At 46.9% G+C, this 16,828-nt stretch overlaps 1 protein-coding gene across 1 annotated transcript; it reads left to right on the top strand.

Moving 5' to 3' along the window:
* Nucleotides 1–12,319: 12,319 nt before the first annotated feature.
* On the top strand, nucleotides 12,320–16,733 carry Rps7 (ribosomal protein S7). Its single transcript, XM_075984123.1, has 7 exons — nucleotides 12,320–12,407; nucleotides 12,604–12,686; nucleotides 12,777–12,848; nucleotides 13,849–13,992; nucleotides 14,287–14,351; nucleotides 16,065–16,215; nucleotides 16,621–16,733. Exons 2-7 carry the CDS (start codon nucleotides 12,612–12,614, stop codon nucleotides 16,696–16,698), a joined length of 585 nt encoding a protein of 194 aa, XP_075840238.1. The 5' UTR covers nucleotides 12,320–12,407; nucleotides 12,604–12,611; the 3' UTR covers nucleotides 16,699–16,733.
* The last annotated feature ends 95 nt before the right edge of the window (nucleotides 16,734–16,828 follow it).

Genomic DNA, 16,828 nt, shown 5'->3' with positions numbered 1-16,828 from the left:
TTTTCTTGCAAGTTATATTTTTCATAAAAACTGATAACATTTAAACCAGGCAGTCGTGGTGCATGCCTTTAATCCCAGCACCTTGGAGGCAGAGCCAGGCAGATTTCTATGAGTTCAAGGTGCAGCCTGGTCCACAGAGCAAGTTCCAGCACAGGCTCCAAAGCTACAGGAAACCCCGTCTTGAAAAACAAAAATAAAAGAAAACAAGCAGGGGGGTGGTGGCGCATGCCTTTAATCCCAGCACTCGGGAGGCAGAGGTAGGCGGATCTCTGTGAGTTCGAGACCAGCCTGGTCTACAGAGCTAGTTCCAGGACAGGCTCCAAAGCCACAGAGAAACCCTGTCTCAAAAAACCAAAAAAAGAAAAGAAAACAAAAATCTGATAACATTTAATATCAGGCTTCTGTAAAACACTTTAGTGTTTCCCCCATATGTGCAGTTTTGAAGAGAAAAATCCTTGGCGGGGCTGGAGAGATGGCTCAGGAATTAAGAATGCTTGCCTTATCAGATTGCTGCTAGTTCAAGGCCAGCCTTGTCTACGGAAGGAGTGTGAGTTCCCCAGGACAGCCAAGGCTACACAGAGAAACCCTGTCTTGAAAACAAAAAAAGAGTCAGGCAGTGGTAGTGCGTGCCTTTAATCCCAGCTTTTGGGAGGCAGAGGCAGGTGGATCTTAGTGAGTTTGAGGCCAGCCTGGTCTACAAAGCAAATTCCAGGACTCTTACACAGAGAAACCCTGCCAAAAAAAAATACAAAAAAAGCAAAACAAACAAACAAAAAACAAACAGTGGGGCAGAGACAGGATTGCTAAGACTTGTTGGCCTCAGTTTAGCCAAGAAAACTTGAGCCCTGTAGATCCTACCTCAAAGGAAGAGGTAGGGATGAATCCCAGACTGTGTGGGTGGAGAGACCGGTCAGGGAATGCGCAGTTGACGTACGCTTGGGTTCTGCCTTCTCCAATGGGCCTGTTTCACATTCCTGCCTCGATTCCCTACAATGACCGGCTGTGACCTGGGACTGAGCTAAAATCAAATCCTTTCTTCACTAAGCTGATTTTAGTCAGGGTGTTCTCTCACGACAACAGAAACGAGCACCTCTTCTGGCCTTCGTCGTCAGCCAGCACCACAGTCAAACTCCATGCATGTGTCTCTAGGACCATTCCTTTAGAAAGAGTGCATGTTGCTGGCTGTAAGACCAGCATGTATGAGGCTGGGGCAGGACATTGTTCTGGGCTACACAGGGAGACTCTGAAACAAAAAAAAAGCAAAAATAAGATGACCTGGTATCATGTATATACTGAGTGTCAAAGCTGGTTGGGGTGGTGCATGCCTTTAATCCCAGCACTCGGGAGACAGAGGCAGGGGGATCTTCTGTGAGTTTCAGAACAGCCTGGCCTACAGAGTGAGTTTTAGAATAGCCATGGCTATGTAGAGAGACACCCCCTCCCAACCCTCATACCCAGCTTAAATAAATAAAAAAAATAAAGCCTCCCTATGAAGTCCAGATGCTCTTAAAATTGAAATCCCCCTAACCCCTAACTTGGCTTCCTGAGTGCTTGGATTACTGGTGTGCACCATTTTGACTGACTTAGATCGTTTTTTTTTGGGGGGGGGGCAATTAGGAGCCTGGTGTTTTTGTTTTGTTTTTCAAGACAGGGTTTCTCTGTGTTGCTTTGGAACCTGTCCTGGAACTTGCTTTGTAGACCAGGCTGGCCTCAAACCCACAAAGATCCACCTGTCTCTACTTCCCGAGTCCTGGGGTTAAAGGCATGAGCCACCACCACCACCACCACCACCACCAAACTGGCTTACATGAGTTTTTACAGTGAGGCTACCATTCTCATATTAACCTGTGCTATGCCCCAGATCCTGGGCAAGCTGGCAATCATAAACCTCAGCCTTGGCTCTTGGAGCAAAGACCTCAAGGAGCAGTGAAGGACCTCTAAAAACTCTAGGCATGGGAATTCCAAGCCATACCCCAGACAATAACATAGGGTGTCAAGTGGAGCCCAATAGTCAGAGACTGCAAGGCTCCTCTGTTGGAGAGAAGACTGAGGTGACAGGGGAATTGTGTCTCCCCAAAGTAGCTTTGGCCAGAGGGTTGATGGCATCTTTGCCACTTTAAGCTGCAAAGGTGAGTAGGTCATGGTATTACATTAGTCTAGATCAGTGGTTCTCAGCCTGTGTCTCGACCTCCTTGGGGGCTGGCTATCATATATATTAAAGGGTTACAGCATTAGGAAGGCTGGGAACCGCTGGTCCAAATGGATGGTGCCTGGGAGTGGCTCTCTGGAGGTTGGCTCAGGACAATCCCTCTCCCCTACAGTCATTTTTATGCCACGGGACTGTAGTAGGAGGCCGCTTGTTAGTTCCCAACTGCCCAGACCTGAAATAATCACACAGAAACTATATTATTTAAAACACTGCTTGGCCAATCACTTAAGCATATTGCTAGCTAGCTCTTACATCTAGAATTAACCTATTTCCATTATTTTATATTTTACTACAGGACTCATGGCCTACCAGCAAGGTTCCAGCTAGCACCTTGTGTCTTTCCCCTCTGGTGGCTCCATGGCGTCTCCCTGACTCTGCCTACTCTCTCTCTCTCTCTATATATATATATAGCTCTTCCAGCCTGGCAATATTCTGCTAAGCCATTGGCCAAAAGCAGCTTCTTTATTAACCAATAAAGGCAGCACATATACAGAAGGACTTCCCATACCACAGGACAGGATGGTCTCCTTCTAAGACTCAACCCCCAACAAAGAGATCCAGTCACTGCCCTAAAAATTAATCCCAGACAAAAGCTAGAGGTGGGCACCGTCTTCCCTGTGCTCTAACTTTGCAGCTTCACCCTCCTAATGCTCCCTCCGTCGCCTGCCCCTCCTACCTCTCACCCTCACCCTGACACATACCAAGCCAGGCGTGCTATCTGTAAAGAATTTTAAAGCAGTATGAAAACATAATGAAAATTCAGGGGAAAGCCAGGCATGGAGCTTGAGGAAAAGCTGGGTGTCAGGGTGTATGTCTTTCATGCCAGCTCTTGGCAGGCAAAGGCAGCAGGTTTCTGTGAGCTTATAGGTACAACTCCCCAGATAGGCTCTCCTTGGTCTAGTCAAAGAAGCTACCACAGTGACTGTAAACTTCAACCTAAATGCAGCCCACCTTCCTCCTTTACATGGTTATATTTGTAGCCAGTGTTTTAGGGCAAAAGCCTGGCTCCAACAACCCCAAGAAGCTATGTCCTGTCACTGGTCCCAAAATATCAATTAAAGAAATTAGTGCCTGGGGCTGGAGAGATGGTTCAGCTATGGAAAGCATATAAGGCTTTTCCTGGATTCTGTTCCCAGGGCCTCCAGCTTGGGGCATCCAGGACTGATACCCTCTTCTAACCTCCTCAGACACCTGTGTGCCTGTGCACCCTCCCTCCCTCCCTCCCTCCCTCCCTCCCTCCCTCCCTCCCTCCCTCCCTCCCTCCCTTCCTCCCTCTCCGTCTCTCTCTCCGTCTCTCTCTGTCTGTCTCTCTCTGTCTGTCTCTCTCTGTCTGTCTCTCTCTGTCTGTCTCTCTCTCTCTCTCTCTCTCTCTCTCTCTCTCTCTCTCTCTCTCTCTCTCACGCACACACCAAAACAAACACCCCCCCATACCTCTAAACATGAGTACTGACAGAAAGCAGAAGGGAGAGTTAATGAATGTGGTTCATTAGAACAGATAGAAAGAGGTTCAAATGATCCCAAAGTACATCTTCAGGGTACCACCACAAGCTTTAGCTAGTGAGGAACAAGATGGAGTAAGTTAGGCCGCACCCAGTGCCTTTTTGCAGTGTGTGTGTGTGTGTGTGTGTGTGTGTGTGTGTGTGTGTGTGTGTGAGTGCGCTGCAATAACACAATGGGCATTCAAATGCTTCCGTGCCCACTCCCCCCAGAGTCCACTATGTAGACCTAGTCACCCTACCTTCTCAGACTATCTCCATGTATGCCCCATTGTAGAGGAAGGATACACACACTGCTATGTTAATGACAATTTAATTTCAGTGTTCCCAGTACTTTTGTTACTTAACCAACTAAGTGGCCTATCCTAAGGGTAAGCTGTGAACAGGGCCTTGCTTCTTAGAGCTTAAGACTCCTTCCAGTGGGACCTGGCAAGTGACTTATTCTGGCTGACTTCAGTTTTGTCACTGGAGAAACGAGGATCCCATAACCTTGCGTCACTGGGACTGCTACGAAACCATTTATGCCAACTCTTGGAGAAGAGTGTGGTAGACACGTAGGCTCATTTCTCACCCAGTCTCCTCTGCTCTCCTGTCCCTGAGTTCTGAAGTTCATAAATGTTAACTTCAATTTCCAGCACCACATTCCGACAGCTCTGTAAATCTCGTAAGTTGCTCATGATTCTCTTGTGGGAGGTGGAGATAATGATGCTGGCAGTGACCAAATACTGACTAAGATATTGTGTGTGCAATACCCCTTCATGCCATCATCTGATGCCTGGGTACCACATATCTCCTCATCTTACACTCCACGAAAATTCACGCTGAGAATGTGTTCTTTTTGGTGGAACATATTAGAGATCAGCAGATTCTCAGTTGAGATACAAATGTAAAGAGTTATTCCCTCCATCCACCCAATGGCTCTGGTGTCTGGTGATCGTGGACTGTTGTGCAGAACGAGTGACCTTGAAGCATCACAGAACAGGCCAGTGACCTCCTTCTCACTGAGCACCACGTGGTTTCCATCTTCATTCCAAGCTGATAAGATCATGATGAAAGCCCTGCCAGTCCTAAGTGGAGAGAGAGAAGGGACCTTCGGTGAAACTCAGTCCATTAACTTTTGATCAAAGACGGGCACATAAATCCATCTCCTGTGCGAGGATTCATCACCACCTCTCAGAAGTTTGTTATGACATGAGGCTCTGGAGGGGAAGGGATGACTTTGAAGCTCCTCTGGGAGATGATGCACAGCCAACAGAGGGGATTTTAAAAGTTCTTGTTATGTTTAGTGTGTGTGTGTGTGGGTAGATGAGTGTGCATGCGTGCGTATGTGTATGTGTGGTGTGTATGTGTGTATATGTATGCATATATGTGCGTGTGTGTATATGTATGTGGTATGTATATGTAGGTGAGTGTGTGTACATGTATGTGTGGATGTGAGTGTGTGGATATGTGATGTGTGGATGTGTGGTGTGTGTGGATGTGTGTGAATGTATGTGTGTATGTGTGCATGTGTGTATGTGTGATGTGTGTAGATGTGTGGTGTGTGTGTGTATGTATGTGTATGTATGTGTGCGTGTGTGAGTATGTGTGTGGATGTATATATGTCTGTGTATGTGAGTGTGTGCATGTGTGTATGTGAGTGTGTGTGTGTGTGTGTAGGTGAGATGACAACTTGTGGAAGTCAGTTCTCTTCAACCACATGAGTCCGAGGAATTGAACTCAGGTTCTCAGTTTGGAAGGAAGCACCTTTATCTACTGAGCCATCTCACTGGCCACACAGGGGACTTTTAAATAGTATTTCACGCAGTAAAGAACAATTTTAATTTGGAGACAGGGTTTCATGTGTCCCACTCTGGCTCAAATTTGGTAAGTAGCTGAAGATGACCTTGAACTCCTAATCTTTCTGGCTCTTCCTCTCCAGTGCTGGCATTAGATGTGAACTACTACAGTGTGTGTGTGTGTTTCTTGTGAAACCTAGAGCCTCATGCATGCCAAGTGAGTATCCCACCAACTGAACTTACTTCCCCAGTCCCTAAGAAGTATTTTGCTTTCATGGTGAGTGTGTTTTGGATTTGTGACTGTCTAGCCTAGCAGTTCTCTTGGACAAGCTCATTGCTCAGAATCTGTTGGCCCCTGCAGACACTGATGGGATCCTTTCTAGAAAGAAATATTTTTTGTTTGGTTTTGTTTGGTTTGGTTTTTGTGTTTTGAGACAGAGTTTCTCTGTGTAACAGCTCTGGCTGTCCTGAAACTTGATTTGTAGACCAGGCTAGCTTTGAACGCACAGAGATCTGCCTGCTTTTGCCTCCCTAATGCTGTGATTAGAGACTTGCGTCACCACTGCTGGCTGGAAAATCTTAGTTCCCTGTGAATGTGGGTTCATTTCTACACCCAACTGGCCCCTTTCTCCTTGGTGCAGCCCCCAGACCAGCACCATCGATAGCCACGGGAAGTTAGACATGTGAGGTACCTGGGCCTCCTGTAGTAGTATAAATATTCCTGTCCCTCCAAATTGCAGACATTAAAACCCCCACCCCCAGGGATGGTGGGGCCTTTGGGAAGGGATAAGATCTTGAGGGCAGAGCCCTCATGCTGGGATTCATGACCTCATAGAGCTCCCAGTGACCATGCTTCCCTCTTCCCCATGTGGCGATCAGGCTGAGGCCTTCTCTAAGTGTCTCGGTATTGTTTCAAACAACACCTTTCAGGCTGGTCTTGCCCTGGCAACTCCATTTTACAAACACTTGGCTCCATTTTAGTGCAGACGCAGAGGCAGATGGTTCTGTGCTTACTGCGCATGTTGGCACTGTCCATGTGTCCTGGCTGACGGCTTACTAGTACTTGCTACTACATGGAGTAGACTGTGATCATATGAGCAGTGCCGGGCAGTGGTGGCACACACCTTTAATCCCAGCCCTTGAGAGGCAGAAGCAGGCAGATCTTCATGAGTTCAAGACCACGCAGGTCTATGGAACTAGTTCCAGGACAGCCAGAGATACAAATAGAAACCTGTCTTGAAAAACCAAAACAGCCAAACAAAACAAAGCAAAATAACAACAACAACAACAAACACATCAGCAAAGTAGGACTCAAAAATGATTGAAGACATCAGACGAGGATGCAACCCCTCACCTGCACCCCAAGAGGAAGACACCGCACTCAATGGCAATGGCTCTCCCGACCTGTCATCTAGCCACCACTGTATGCACTAAAGGAAAAAGATGCCTATCTGTCCTCAAGGTTCCAGATTAGCTTGGCCCCCACTGTTGATTTGATCTTCTTGAATTTCTATCTGTCATTGTGCTGGCTGATTTTATGTGTCAACTTGACACAAGCTAGAGTCATCATAGTAAGGATCCTCAGTTGAGAAAATGCCTCCGTACAATCCAGCTGTAAGGCAATTTCACATTTAGTGGTCAATGCTAGAGGGCCCAGGTCATTGTGGGTGGTTCCATCTCTGGGTTGGTGGTCCTGAGTTCTATAAAAAAGCAGGCTGAGCAAGCCATGGGGAGCAAGCCAGTAAGCAGCACCCCTCCATGGCCTCTGCATCATAAGCTCCTGCCTCAGCTCCTGCCCTTGATGTGAGATGTCCTTCTGTGTATGTGTTACTTTTATTGATTAATGAATAAAGCTGTTTCTGTCAATGACTTAGCAGAGTAAAGCCAGGTGGCAAATCCGAAGAGAGATAGAGAGAGTAGGCAGAGTCAGATATACTGTGTAGCCACCAAAGAAACAAGAGTTAACCATGAGCCTTGTGGCAAAATATAAAATAATAGAAATGGGTTAATTTAAGACTTAGAGTTAGTAATAAGAAGCCTGAGCTAACAGGCCAAAGAGTATGTAATTAATATTAAGCCTCCTAGTGGTTATTTCATAAGCGGCTTCAGGAACATGCAGACAGGGAAAACCCAGTTCAGGGGGACCAGTGGGATGGAGAATATTTTTGGCTCCATGCCCTGCTTGACTTTCTATTCTGACTTCCTTCAGTGATGAACAGCGATATGAAGTATAAGCCAAAGTAACCCTTTCCTCTCCAACTTGCTTTTTGGTCACGGTGTTTCATTGCAGCAATAGAAACCCTAACTGAGACAGTCAGTCATCCATCTGTGTGACCCAGTCTTTCACAGTCTCGCCTCCACAGTCCTGTGGTCTTGTGCCTCACATCCATGGCTTCCACAGGGAGTGGAAATAAAGTCGTGGCTTGCCTCCTTGTGATATTTACTCCAGATGTATCTGGAGAGAGGGCTCAGTGGTGAAGAGCACTTGCTGTTCTTGCAGAGGACTGGGTTCAGTATGGTGGCTCACAATGGCCTATAACTCTAGTTACAGGGGATCCAAGGTCCTTGTCTGTCCACCATGGACACCAGCCCTCCACATGGTGCACATGCATACAGCAGGCAAGACCACACAATACATTTAAAACATTTTAAAGCTGTATCTTTAAATTTTATGAATATTAGGGCCAGGTGGTGGTAGTGCATGCCCTTATTCCCAGCACTTGGATGGCAGAGGCAGGCAGATTTCTGTGAGTTTGAGGCCATCCTGGTCTACAAAGCAAGTTCCAGGACAGCCAGAGATAATCATTGAAACCCTGTCTCAAACAAAAAAATATGAACCTTAGGATGAGAAGGAGATATTACCAACCATTCTACACATAAATTCAATAATATATACTTTTTAGATATAATGATATAGATAACGGATCGATATCTTAAAAAACATAAACTACCAACTCTTAGCCAATATGAAATAGGTAATTTAGCCGGGCGGTGGTGGCGCACGCCTTTAATCCCAGCACTCAGGAGGCAGAGGCAGGCGGATCTCTGTGAGTTCGAGGCCAGCCTGGTCTACAAGAGCTAGTTCCAGGACAGGCTCCAAAGCCACAGAGAAACCTTGTCTCGAAAAACCAAAAAAAAAAAAAAAGAAATAGGTAATTTAATGTTTTATAAATTTTATATTTTAAATTTAAAATTTAAATATAGATTTTATATTTTAAATTTTATTCACATACTTTTACCTGCATGTGTCCTCTGGATGGTCAGCCAGTGCTCTTAACCACTGAGGAATCTCTCTAGCACTAAAACTGATTATTCGAATACTTAGTTAGATGATTATTAAAAAAAAATAAAACAAACCCAAAAAACTGAACTCCAGTGTGGGAGCACACATCTGTCGTCCCAGCATTTGGGAGGAAGAAGGCGGTTGATCAGGTTTTCCAGGTCATCCTCAGCTACACAGTGATTTCTTGGCCACCTTGGGCTATATGAGATTTTATGTCAAACAAACAGAAAACAAGCCTGATGGTGGTGGCACTCGCCTTTAATCCCAGCACTCAGGAGCAGAGGCAGGCAGGTCTCTGTGAGTTCAAGGCCAGCCTGGTCTACAGAGTGAGTTCTAGGACAGGCTCCAAAACTGCACAGAGAAACTGCATCTCGAAAAACAAAACAAAACAACAAAAAAAAGGAAACAAAAAACAAAACAAAATTGAGCTCATAATTTTAAAAACACCTTAGGGGACTGGAGAGATAGCTCAGAGGTTAAGAGCACTTGCTGCTCTTCCAACGTTCCTGAGTTCAATTCCCAGGCACCACATGGTGGCTCATACATGTAGGCAGAACACTGTATACATAATAAATAGATTCTAAAAACAAAAACAACAACAACCAAAAAAAGAACCTTAGGAAAAATATCTTCAGGCCCTGCTAATTTCACAGGAGAATTCAACTAAATGTTTACTTAGAATTAATGCCCATGAAAATTAATGCTTTCCATAAACAGGAGACAAGGAACACTTTGCAACTCATTTTATGATGCTGGATTTAACCTGATATTGAAAACAAATTAGAAAGAAAGAAAGAAAGAAAGAAAGAAAGAAAGAAAGAAAGAAAGAAAAGATAGGAAAGAAGGAAGGATAAGAAGGAAGGAAAGAAGGAAAGAAAGAAGGAAGGAAGGAAGGAAGGAAGGAAGGAAGGAAGGAAGAAAGGAAGGAAGAACAGAGTGATGCTGGATATATCAACCACTCCAGCACAGGCCTCATATTCAGGAGTACTTCACCAACACGTAATGGACTGTGTGTTATGTGTGTATGTTTGTGTGTATGTGTGTGCTTTTCTTTAGTTACACTTTGGTGTTTTGTTTTTCTTTTTCAGTAGTGTTTTGCTTTGTTTTGGGGGCTTTGTTCTTGTATTGGTTTTTTGTTTTTTGAGAAAGAAAAGTTGGGTGTGTAGAGAGGAGAACAGGATCTAGAAGGACATGAGGGAGGGGAAGAACATGATCAAAGTGATTTTAAAGTTAAAAAATTTATATACATATATAATCTAAAGGTATATATATCTTTCTTGATTGAACAAGCTTCAAGATGACTCTTAATTTTTCTTTTTCTCTTCTTTCTTTTTCTTTTCTTTTCTTTTTTTTTTTGAAATAGGGTTTCTCTGTGTTACAGCCCTAGCTGTCCTGGAACTAGCTCTTGTAGACCATGCTGGCCTTGAATTCACAGAGATCTGCCTGCCTCTACCTCCCAAGTGCTGGGATTAAAGGTGTGTGCCACCACCAAAGGGCAACTCTTACTTCTTCAAAGAGCCCTGGAGGTCTTAATCTCACTCAAATCACAGGCTCCACCTGCCTCTACATCCTGAGCGCGTGATTAAAGGTGAGCACCACCAGCCCCTGCCTGTAGCTTTAAAACTCTAAAAGATGGGAGTTTCAGGCAGTCTCTGTTGTGACTTTGCACCATTTTCTACAGTACCTGGCCCAAAGTAGGTAACAATTTCCCCACTAACCTGACAGATAGTAAAACTCAAAAGGCTGGATAGTCTGGTGTAAGAGGTGACATATAACTGTTACCAAGTGACTAGATCGTAACTGCTCTTCATGTGCTAGGGACCTCTCTTTCATAGATAGTCCTAACTCCCTAAAGCATGTGTCTCTCCTCCTTCCCTTCTCTCACCTTACTGTCATGTACATCATTACGATTTGTCATTCTACATTTCCTCCCGTGTTTACATAGCATCCTCATCCGACTCTATTCTCTAAGGCAAAGATTCAGTCCATTTTGGTAACTAGTGTCTGTCCTAAAGTAGGTATATTCAATAACACGTGAAGCAGTTGTGCTTTTTTAAAATATTTATTTATTATGTATTTAATATTCTGTCTGTGTGTATGCCTGCAGGCCAGAAGAGGACACCAGACCTCATTAGAGATGGTTGTGAGCCACCATGTGGTTGCTGGGAATTGAACTCAGGACCTTTGGAAGAGCAGGCCATCTCTCCAGCCCCCCAGCAGTTATGCTTTTTATTTCCTGTGTAGGTATTCACTGGGCACATGAATGTAAAATGACAGAAGTGGGCAGTTCCTTCAATAAATAGATCTGAAGTCCATCTTCAGATCTTCAGATCTTTCTATCAGACAATTGCTCCTGGCCTTTTTTTTCTTTTTTCCTTCCTTCCTTCCTTCCTTCCTTTTTTTCTTTTTTGATGTTTGTTTGTTTGAGACAAGGTTTCTCTGTGTAACGCCAGCTGTCTTGGAACTCACGCTGTAGACCAGGTTGGCCTCGAACTCACAGAGATTTTCCTCCTCTCCAGGGCTGGGACTAAGGCGTGCACCACCACTGCCCAGCTTGTAAACGAGTTGTTATTGCTGCTGTGTTAGCTTTGGTGCCTGTCCCGGAACTAGCTCTTGTAGACCAGGCTGGCCTCAAACTCACAGAGATCCGCCTGCCTCTGCCTCCCGAGTGCTGGGATTAAAGGCGTGCGCCACCACCGCCCGGCTGCTGCTGTTTTTTTGAGACTAGATTTCTGCACAGCGCTGACTTCACCTCACACCGCTCCTCTGCCTGTGTCCTGATGCACCACCGCACCCAGCATTCTCCATGTCAAACTCAACAGGGCAGTTTCATATTTTTGAGGCTAAGGGTTCCTGCACATGTTCTAGAATCTTCTGCTGCACAGAATAGATGCTAAAAATAGGAATTTATAAACTTGTGATGGTGGCTTACGCCTTTAATCTCGAAAAGCTGTTTCAAGAAACCAAAAAAATTAAAATAGATCGGAATTTAAGACTAATATTCAAAGGCATTCTTATTGATTTGCTTCCCTATAAGAACTGGAATACTGTCTAATTCCTTTTCTTTTCTCTCTTTTTTGTTTTGTTTTTTTCGAGACAGGGTTTCTCTTTGTAGCCCTGGCTCTCCTGGAACTCACTCTGTAGGCCAGGCTGGCCTTGAATTTAGGGAATCGCCATCCTCTGCCTCCCGAACGAGGGGATTAAAGGCGTGCCTGGCTGTCTGGCTAGCCAGATTCCTTTTCCTCGGGTCAGCGGAGAAAGGAGGGCGAGCACGGGACTAATTAGACATTTTAAACGTCCCATCTTCGTGGCGAATGACGCTGAGCTCTTTCGGGCTGGCTCTGTCTCCGAGGGCGGTCCATCCGCCACCACCCCGTCCAGGAACACACGAAAGACTACAACTATGGAAGCCGAGACCGTCACAAACAGATCCAAATGCGGACTCCTCCAGGGAACGAATGATCTCAAAACACGGGTCCTCCGGAAACACTTCCGGGCACAGGCTAGGTCATCTACTCTTTCAAGGGGAGCTTCCGGTTCCCGCCCATCCACTTCCGCCGTCCCGCCTCTTTTCGGCCTCCACCCGGATATGAGCAGTTCTCGCGAGAGCTGGGCCTCTTTCCAAGCCGGCACTCCGTAAGGTAGGTTCGCGGCCGGCGATGGCGCCGTGGTTTTTCCGCGAAGGTCGGGGAGGGGGACCCTCGGGGTACCTGCGGGACTGCGGTCCATGCGTCCCGGGCGGGGATGCGGCGGATGACGCGGTGTGCGCCGGTCGATGGCCCTGGCCGGGTGCCCCGCGAGCTGAGTGACCGACGGCGCCTTGCTCCCTCCCCACAGGGCGAGCCATGTTCAGCTCGAGCGCCAAGATCGTCAAGCCCAATGGCGAGAAGCCGGACGAGTTCGAGTCCGGCATCTCTCAGGTGAGTGTGTCTCCCGGCCTCCGGGTGTCCTCCCCGACCCCCCGATCCCCTCCCCGGCGCGGCACCCACGGTTTCCGTATCTGCCCGCAGGCGCTGCTCGAGCTGGAGATGAACTCGGATCTCAAGGCGCAGCTGCGGGAGCTCAACATTACTGCGGCCAAGGTGAGTGGGGACCCTGGGTTGCGCACGCCGTGCATCCAGCCACATGGGATGCTACGATTTCATGCCTGGTCACTGACTCGAGACGTGGACTTCCTGCAAGTGTTTCGACCCAGCGTGACTCCACACAGGACAGTCGCGGCTGGTGGGGTTTCTCTTGAGTTTTTGGTATGGCAGGGTTCTGTTTAAGATCTCTTCTTTAAGCATGAGTGGTTGGTTGTGTTCCTTATGCACCACCACGTGTGTCCCCGGAACTGGATGGTTGTGAGTGCTGGGAATTGAACCTGATCCATTGGAAGCCCACAAAGTGCCGTCCTCACCCCGCTGAGTCCACCCTAGCCCCGGGGAGTGTCTTGTGAAGCTTTTATTGTCAAGATCATACTGTCTTTGGGTGGTTTAGAGTAGTATCGTGAAGAGGCTTAACACCGGGGACACTCAGGCAATAGTAAAATTTTAAAGTTTACCCTTGCGGATGGTTCCATCATGTTGGGGGATCCAGAGGTTGGCCGTAGCCAGTTCTGACTGGTGAGACAAGTCTCTTTTAACCTAGGCTGGGCCTGATGAACTTGGTCTTCCTCTACCTCTCCGTGGCTGGGGCAGTGGGCATGTATCCCTACTTGCCGTTTTGTGTCTCTTGTAGAGTAAACCGCATTAATTAATGCTGGGGTGACATTTTTGTGAGCTCTTTATTTTACCCTGGAGACTCCACCTCTGGACCCTAACCCCACTCTCAGTACCTCAAAGTGGGGGTTTGGCTTTAGCTCATGAACTTCAGGACCCCTAGGCAATATCTAAACCATAGAGTGTTGTTTGGAAGCTGTTAGTGAAGCATTAGAACGGGACATTAGACCCCTCTCTTGTGAGGCAGGGGCAGGTATCTCTGTCAAAGGCCAGCCAGGTCTGCACAGTCTGCCTCACTATATTCGCATTGAGCGGTGCTGAGTGGGGGGGGAATGGAAGTGAAGGATTTAATTTAAAGCGCCATGGACTCTTTCCCTCTTAGGAAATTGAAGTTGGTGGTGGCCGGAAAGCCATCATAATTTTTGTACCAGTTCCTCAGCTGAAATCCTTCCAAAAAATCCAAGTCCGGCTGGTTCGTGAATTGGAGAAAAAGTTCAGCGGGAAACACGTAGTCTTCATTGCTCAGGTATCTGCTCGCTGTATTGCAAACCTCTTGGGTTCAGGGGTCGGGGCGAGACTGTGACAACCGTGTTGGTGGAAAGCTTGGCATTGGGGTTAGAATATTGAAGTGCGCTCCCTCTGGTAAGACAGTGCTTGAAATTTAGGGCTGGCTTTGGTGCGGGGGGGTGCAGTATAGAGCTGGTTAGAGGACGGTTGAAGCAGGGTAGTGCAGGGTCATGGCTGTTTGAGTGTGGAAAGCAGTTGGACATTTCGTAGCCTGACATCAACTCATGCACTGTTTTTGTTTTCATCATAAAAGAGGAGGATTCTGCCCAAGCCAACTCGGAAAAGCCGTACGAAAAATAAGCAGAAGCGCCCCAGAAGGTGAGTGTGTTATCTGCCGCACGCTTCACTTGGTGGCTGCTGACGGGTGCGGGGCACGTTCTTGGTGTGCAGTCCTCCTTGGGTGGCATTCTCTGCTTATGTGTGGTCTGATGTAATAATAGTATTGTAGGTCAGTGGTACCACCCAGGTGAGGCCTGAAGTCTGTTGGGTGTAACTGAGGTGCTGTGTTAGAGACAGCATGGCTTCCCTGGTGCTAGCTGACTAGCTGTGTCATCTGCTATAGGCAGATGCTAGTGGTGACTTCACAGTGCTTTTTGAGTTAGGCCTCCTGGTGGTGTTGCCTTTGCTGTAACTATCACATTTGTATAATAGGTCCCTGCAGAGCCTCAGGGACCAGATTGAGGTTAATAACTGCTATAGGCAGTCTACTTCAGACAGAATTTGTATTGTGTGTTGTGTCAGTGATTTTGAAGTCCAGGTTTGCCATTACCTTTCTGTTAGACAAGTCTGTCCTTCCACTCACCCTGCCACCACTGCTCAAGTGCTGGGATTACAGTTGCACACCATTGTGCCCCGTGGGTGTTGTTTGTATTGCAATATTGTGTGGTTAATAATGCTAGGAATTTGTCTTAATTCAACCTGGGAGATTGGTGGGAATTTGATGTGTGGGTAAATGCTGTCTGTAGGAAAGAAGAGGGGTGATAGTCACCGATGAGGCCAGTTTTTCATGAATAGCTGGAATGGCAGGATTTTTGCCATAATTTTTAGTGAGGTTTGTGACTATGGTCCTTGGAGCCTGGTCATGATTGTAGGTTGAGTAGCTCATGCACAGCAGAGCTGAGATTGTCGATCATGGCTGCCATGTTCCCAGTGACCTTAGCAGCTTCTGGTCCCAACACTGAGGTCCTTGGCAGGGAGCGGTAATCCTGTAATACTTCTGTCTCCAGACCTGGTCCAGTGTGATAACGTGCTTTAAAGAGGAGCAGGCAGCAGCCGTCTGATTGCTGGATGGTCCTGCTGGTGAGCACAGACAGGGTGGAGTCTGAATAGCATGCACTTCCTGTACACACTTGCTGTGTGTTCTTAAGACCGACAGCCATAGCACCCGTTCCAGAGTTTGGAATTACAGATGGCTCCTGGCTAGGGTGGGGTGTCTATAATAGTGTGTACTCAGGAGAAAGTCTGCTTGGGATTCTGGATTTAGTGCATTTTCCAGGCTGATGGTGTGTTGTGATGAGCACTGGTGCCTGCAGCTCTCAGGTGTCCTGTGATCACCATGTAAGTGACACTTGACACCCACAGTGATCTCTTGGTAAGCTGGGGTGCTTGCAGGGTTGGTCCGGTGTGTTATGTCTGGCTAGGCTGTTTGCACCTGTGCTTGGAAGTCGGAACCATCATGCAGCTTGCCAGGCCTTGGGGTTGGGACACTCTGAGAGTGTAGGTTGCCAGGTGTTATACAGCTTTGGACATAAATCCTGACTTGCTTGTCATTCAAAAGTTTTAGTCTCTGGGGTGCTGGTTGCATAAATAGCCTCAGTAGGAGCCAAATGTGTTGTTTGAGACAAGGACTCCTGGTTGTCCCTGACTGAACTCATGGGAAATCCTGCCTCGGTTTCTCAAGTGTTTGTGTCACAGGCATGAGCCATCACACTCGGCTCGTGTTAACTTGATTTTGGGCATCTGGCCTCGGCTGTTTTCCTTGTATTCCAAGGGCGCCTTCTGCAGTGTTGCTCACCGTTGTCATTCTTTCAGCCGCACACTCACCGCAGTGCACGACGCCATCCTTGAGGACTTGGTCTTCCCAAGTGAGATTGTGGGCAAGAGGATCCGAGTGAAACTGGACGGCAGCAGGCTCATAAAGGTTCATTTAGACAAAGCACAGCAGAACAACGTGGAGCACAAGGTAAGGGAACAGCTCAGTCCCTAGCCCATGGTCAGGTCTCTCCATCACTCTTCTGTCCGTCTGATTCTGTGTTGGGGATGCTTTAGAAACTGGAGTGCTCTGGACCCTTTTAACTAACTAGGAGATATGGAAGCAAGGATGAGGACTTGGGTGGATGGTGGTATATTAGAATGACTGGGGCAGTGGGTGCTGTGCTGATACCTGCTGCCCATGGGTAGCTTGGTTGAATGGTTTTGCCTCAGTGTTGGAGGTAGGCCTGTGTCAAGGCCAAGAGTTGCAGGAGTCGTGTCCTGCACAGCCCTTACTTAGTTGCTGAAGAGGAAACCGTACAGGATGCATTAGATTTCGGTGCTGTTGCACATTTAAAAGTCATGAATTGGTGATGAATTCTGTCTTTTTTTTCAGGTGGAAACTTTTTCTGGTGTGTACAAGAAGCTCACGGGCAAGGATGTTAATTTTGAATTCCCAGAGTTTCAGTTGTAAAGAAAATGACTGAATAAAGTGTCATTCGTAGTGTTTGGTTGTTTCTTTTTCAGTCTCGGGGCCGTGGATATACAACAGCGGTAACTTCCTGAGCAAGCTGAAGGTTTGAAGTATGCCTCTTCACGTACAG

Source organism: Microtus pennsylvanicus, chromosome 8 (genome assembly GCF_037038515.1).
Source record: "Microtus pennsylvanicus isolate mMicPen1 chromosome 8, mMicPen1.hap1, whole genome shotgun sequence".
Classification (NCBI taxonomy): domain Eukaryota; kingdom Metazoa; phylum Chordata; class Mammalia; order Rodentia; family Cricetidae; genus Microtus; species Microtus pennsylvanicus.
Note: the sequence above shows the minus strand (reverse complement) of the source record. Positions and strands in the feature narration are given on the sequence as shown.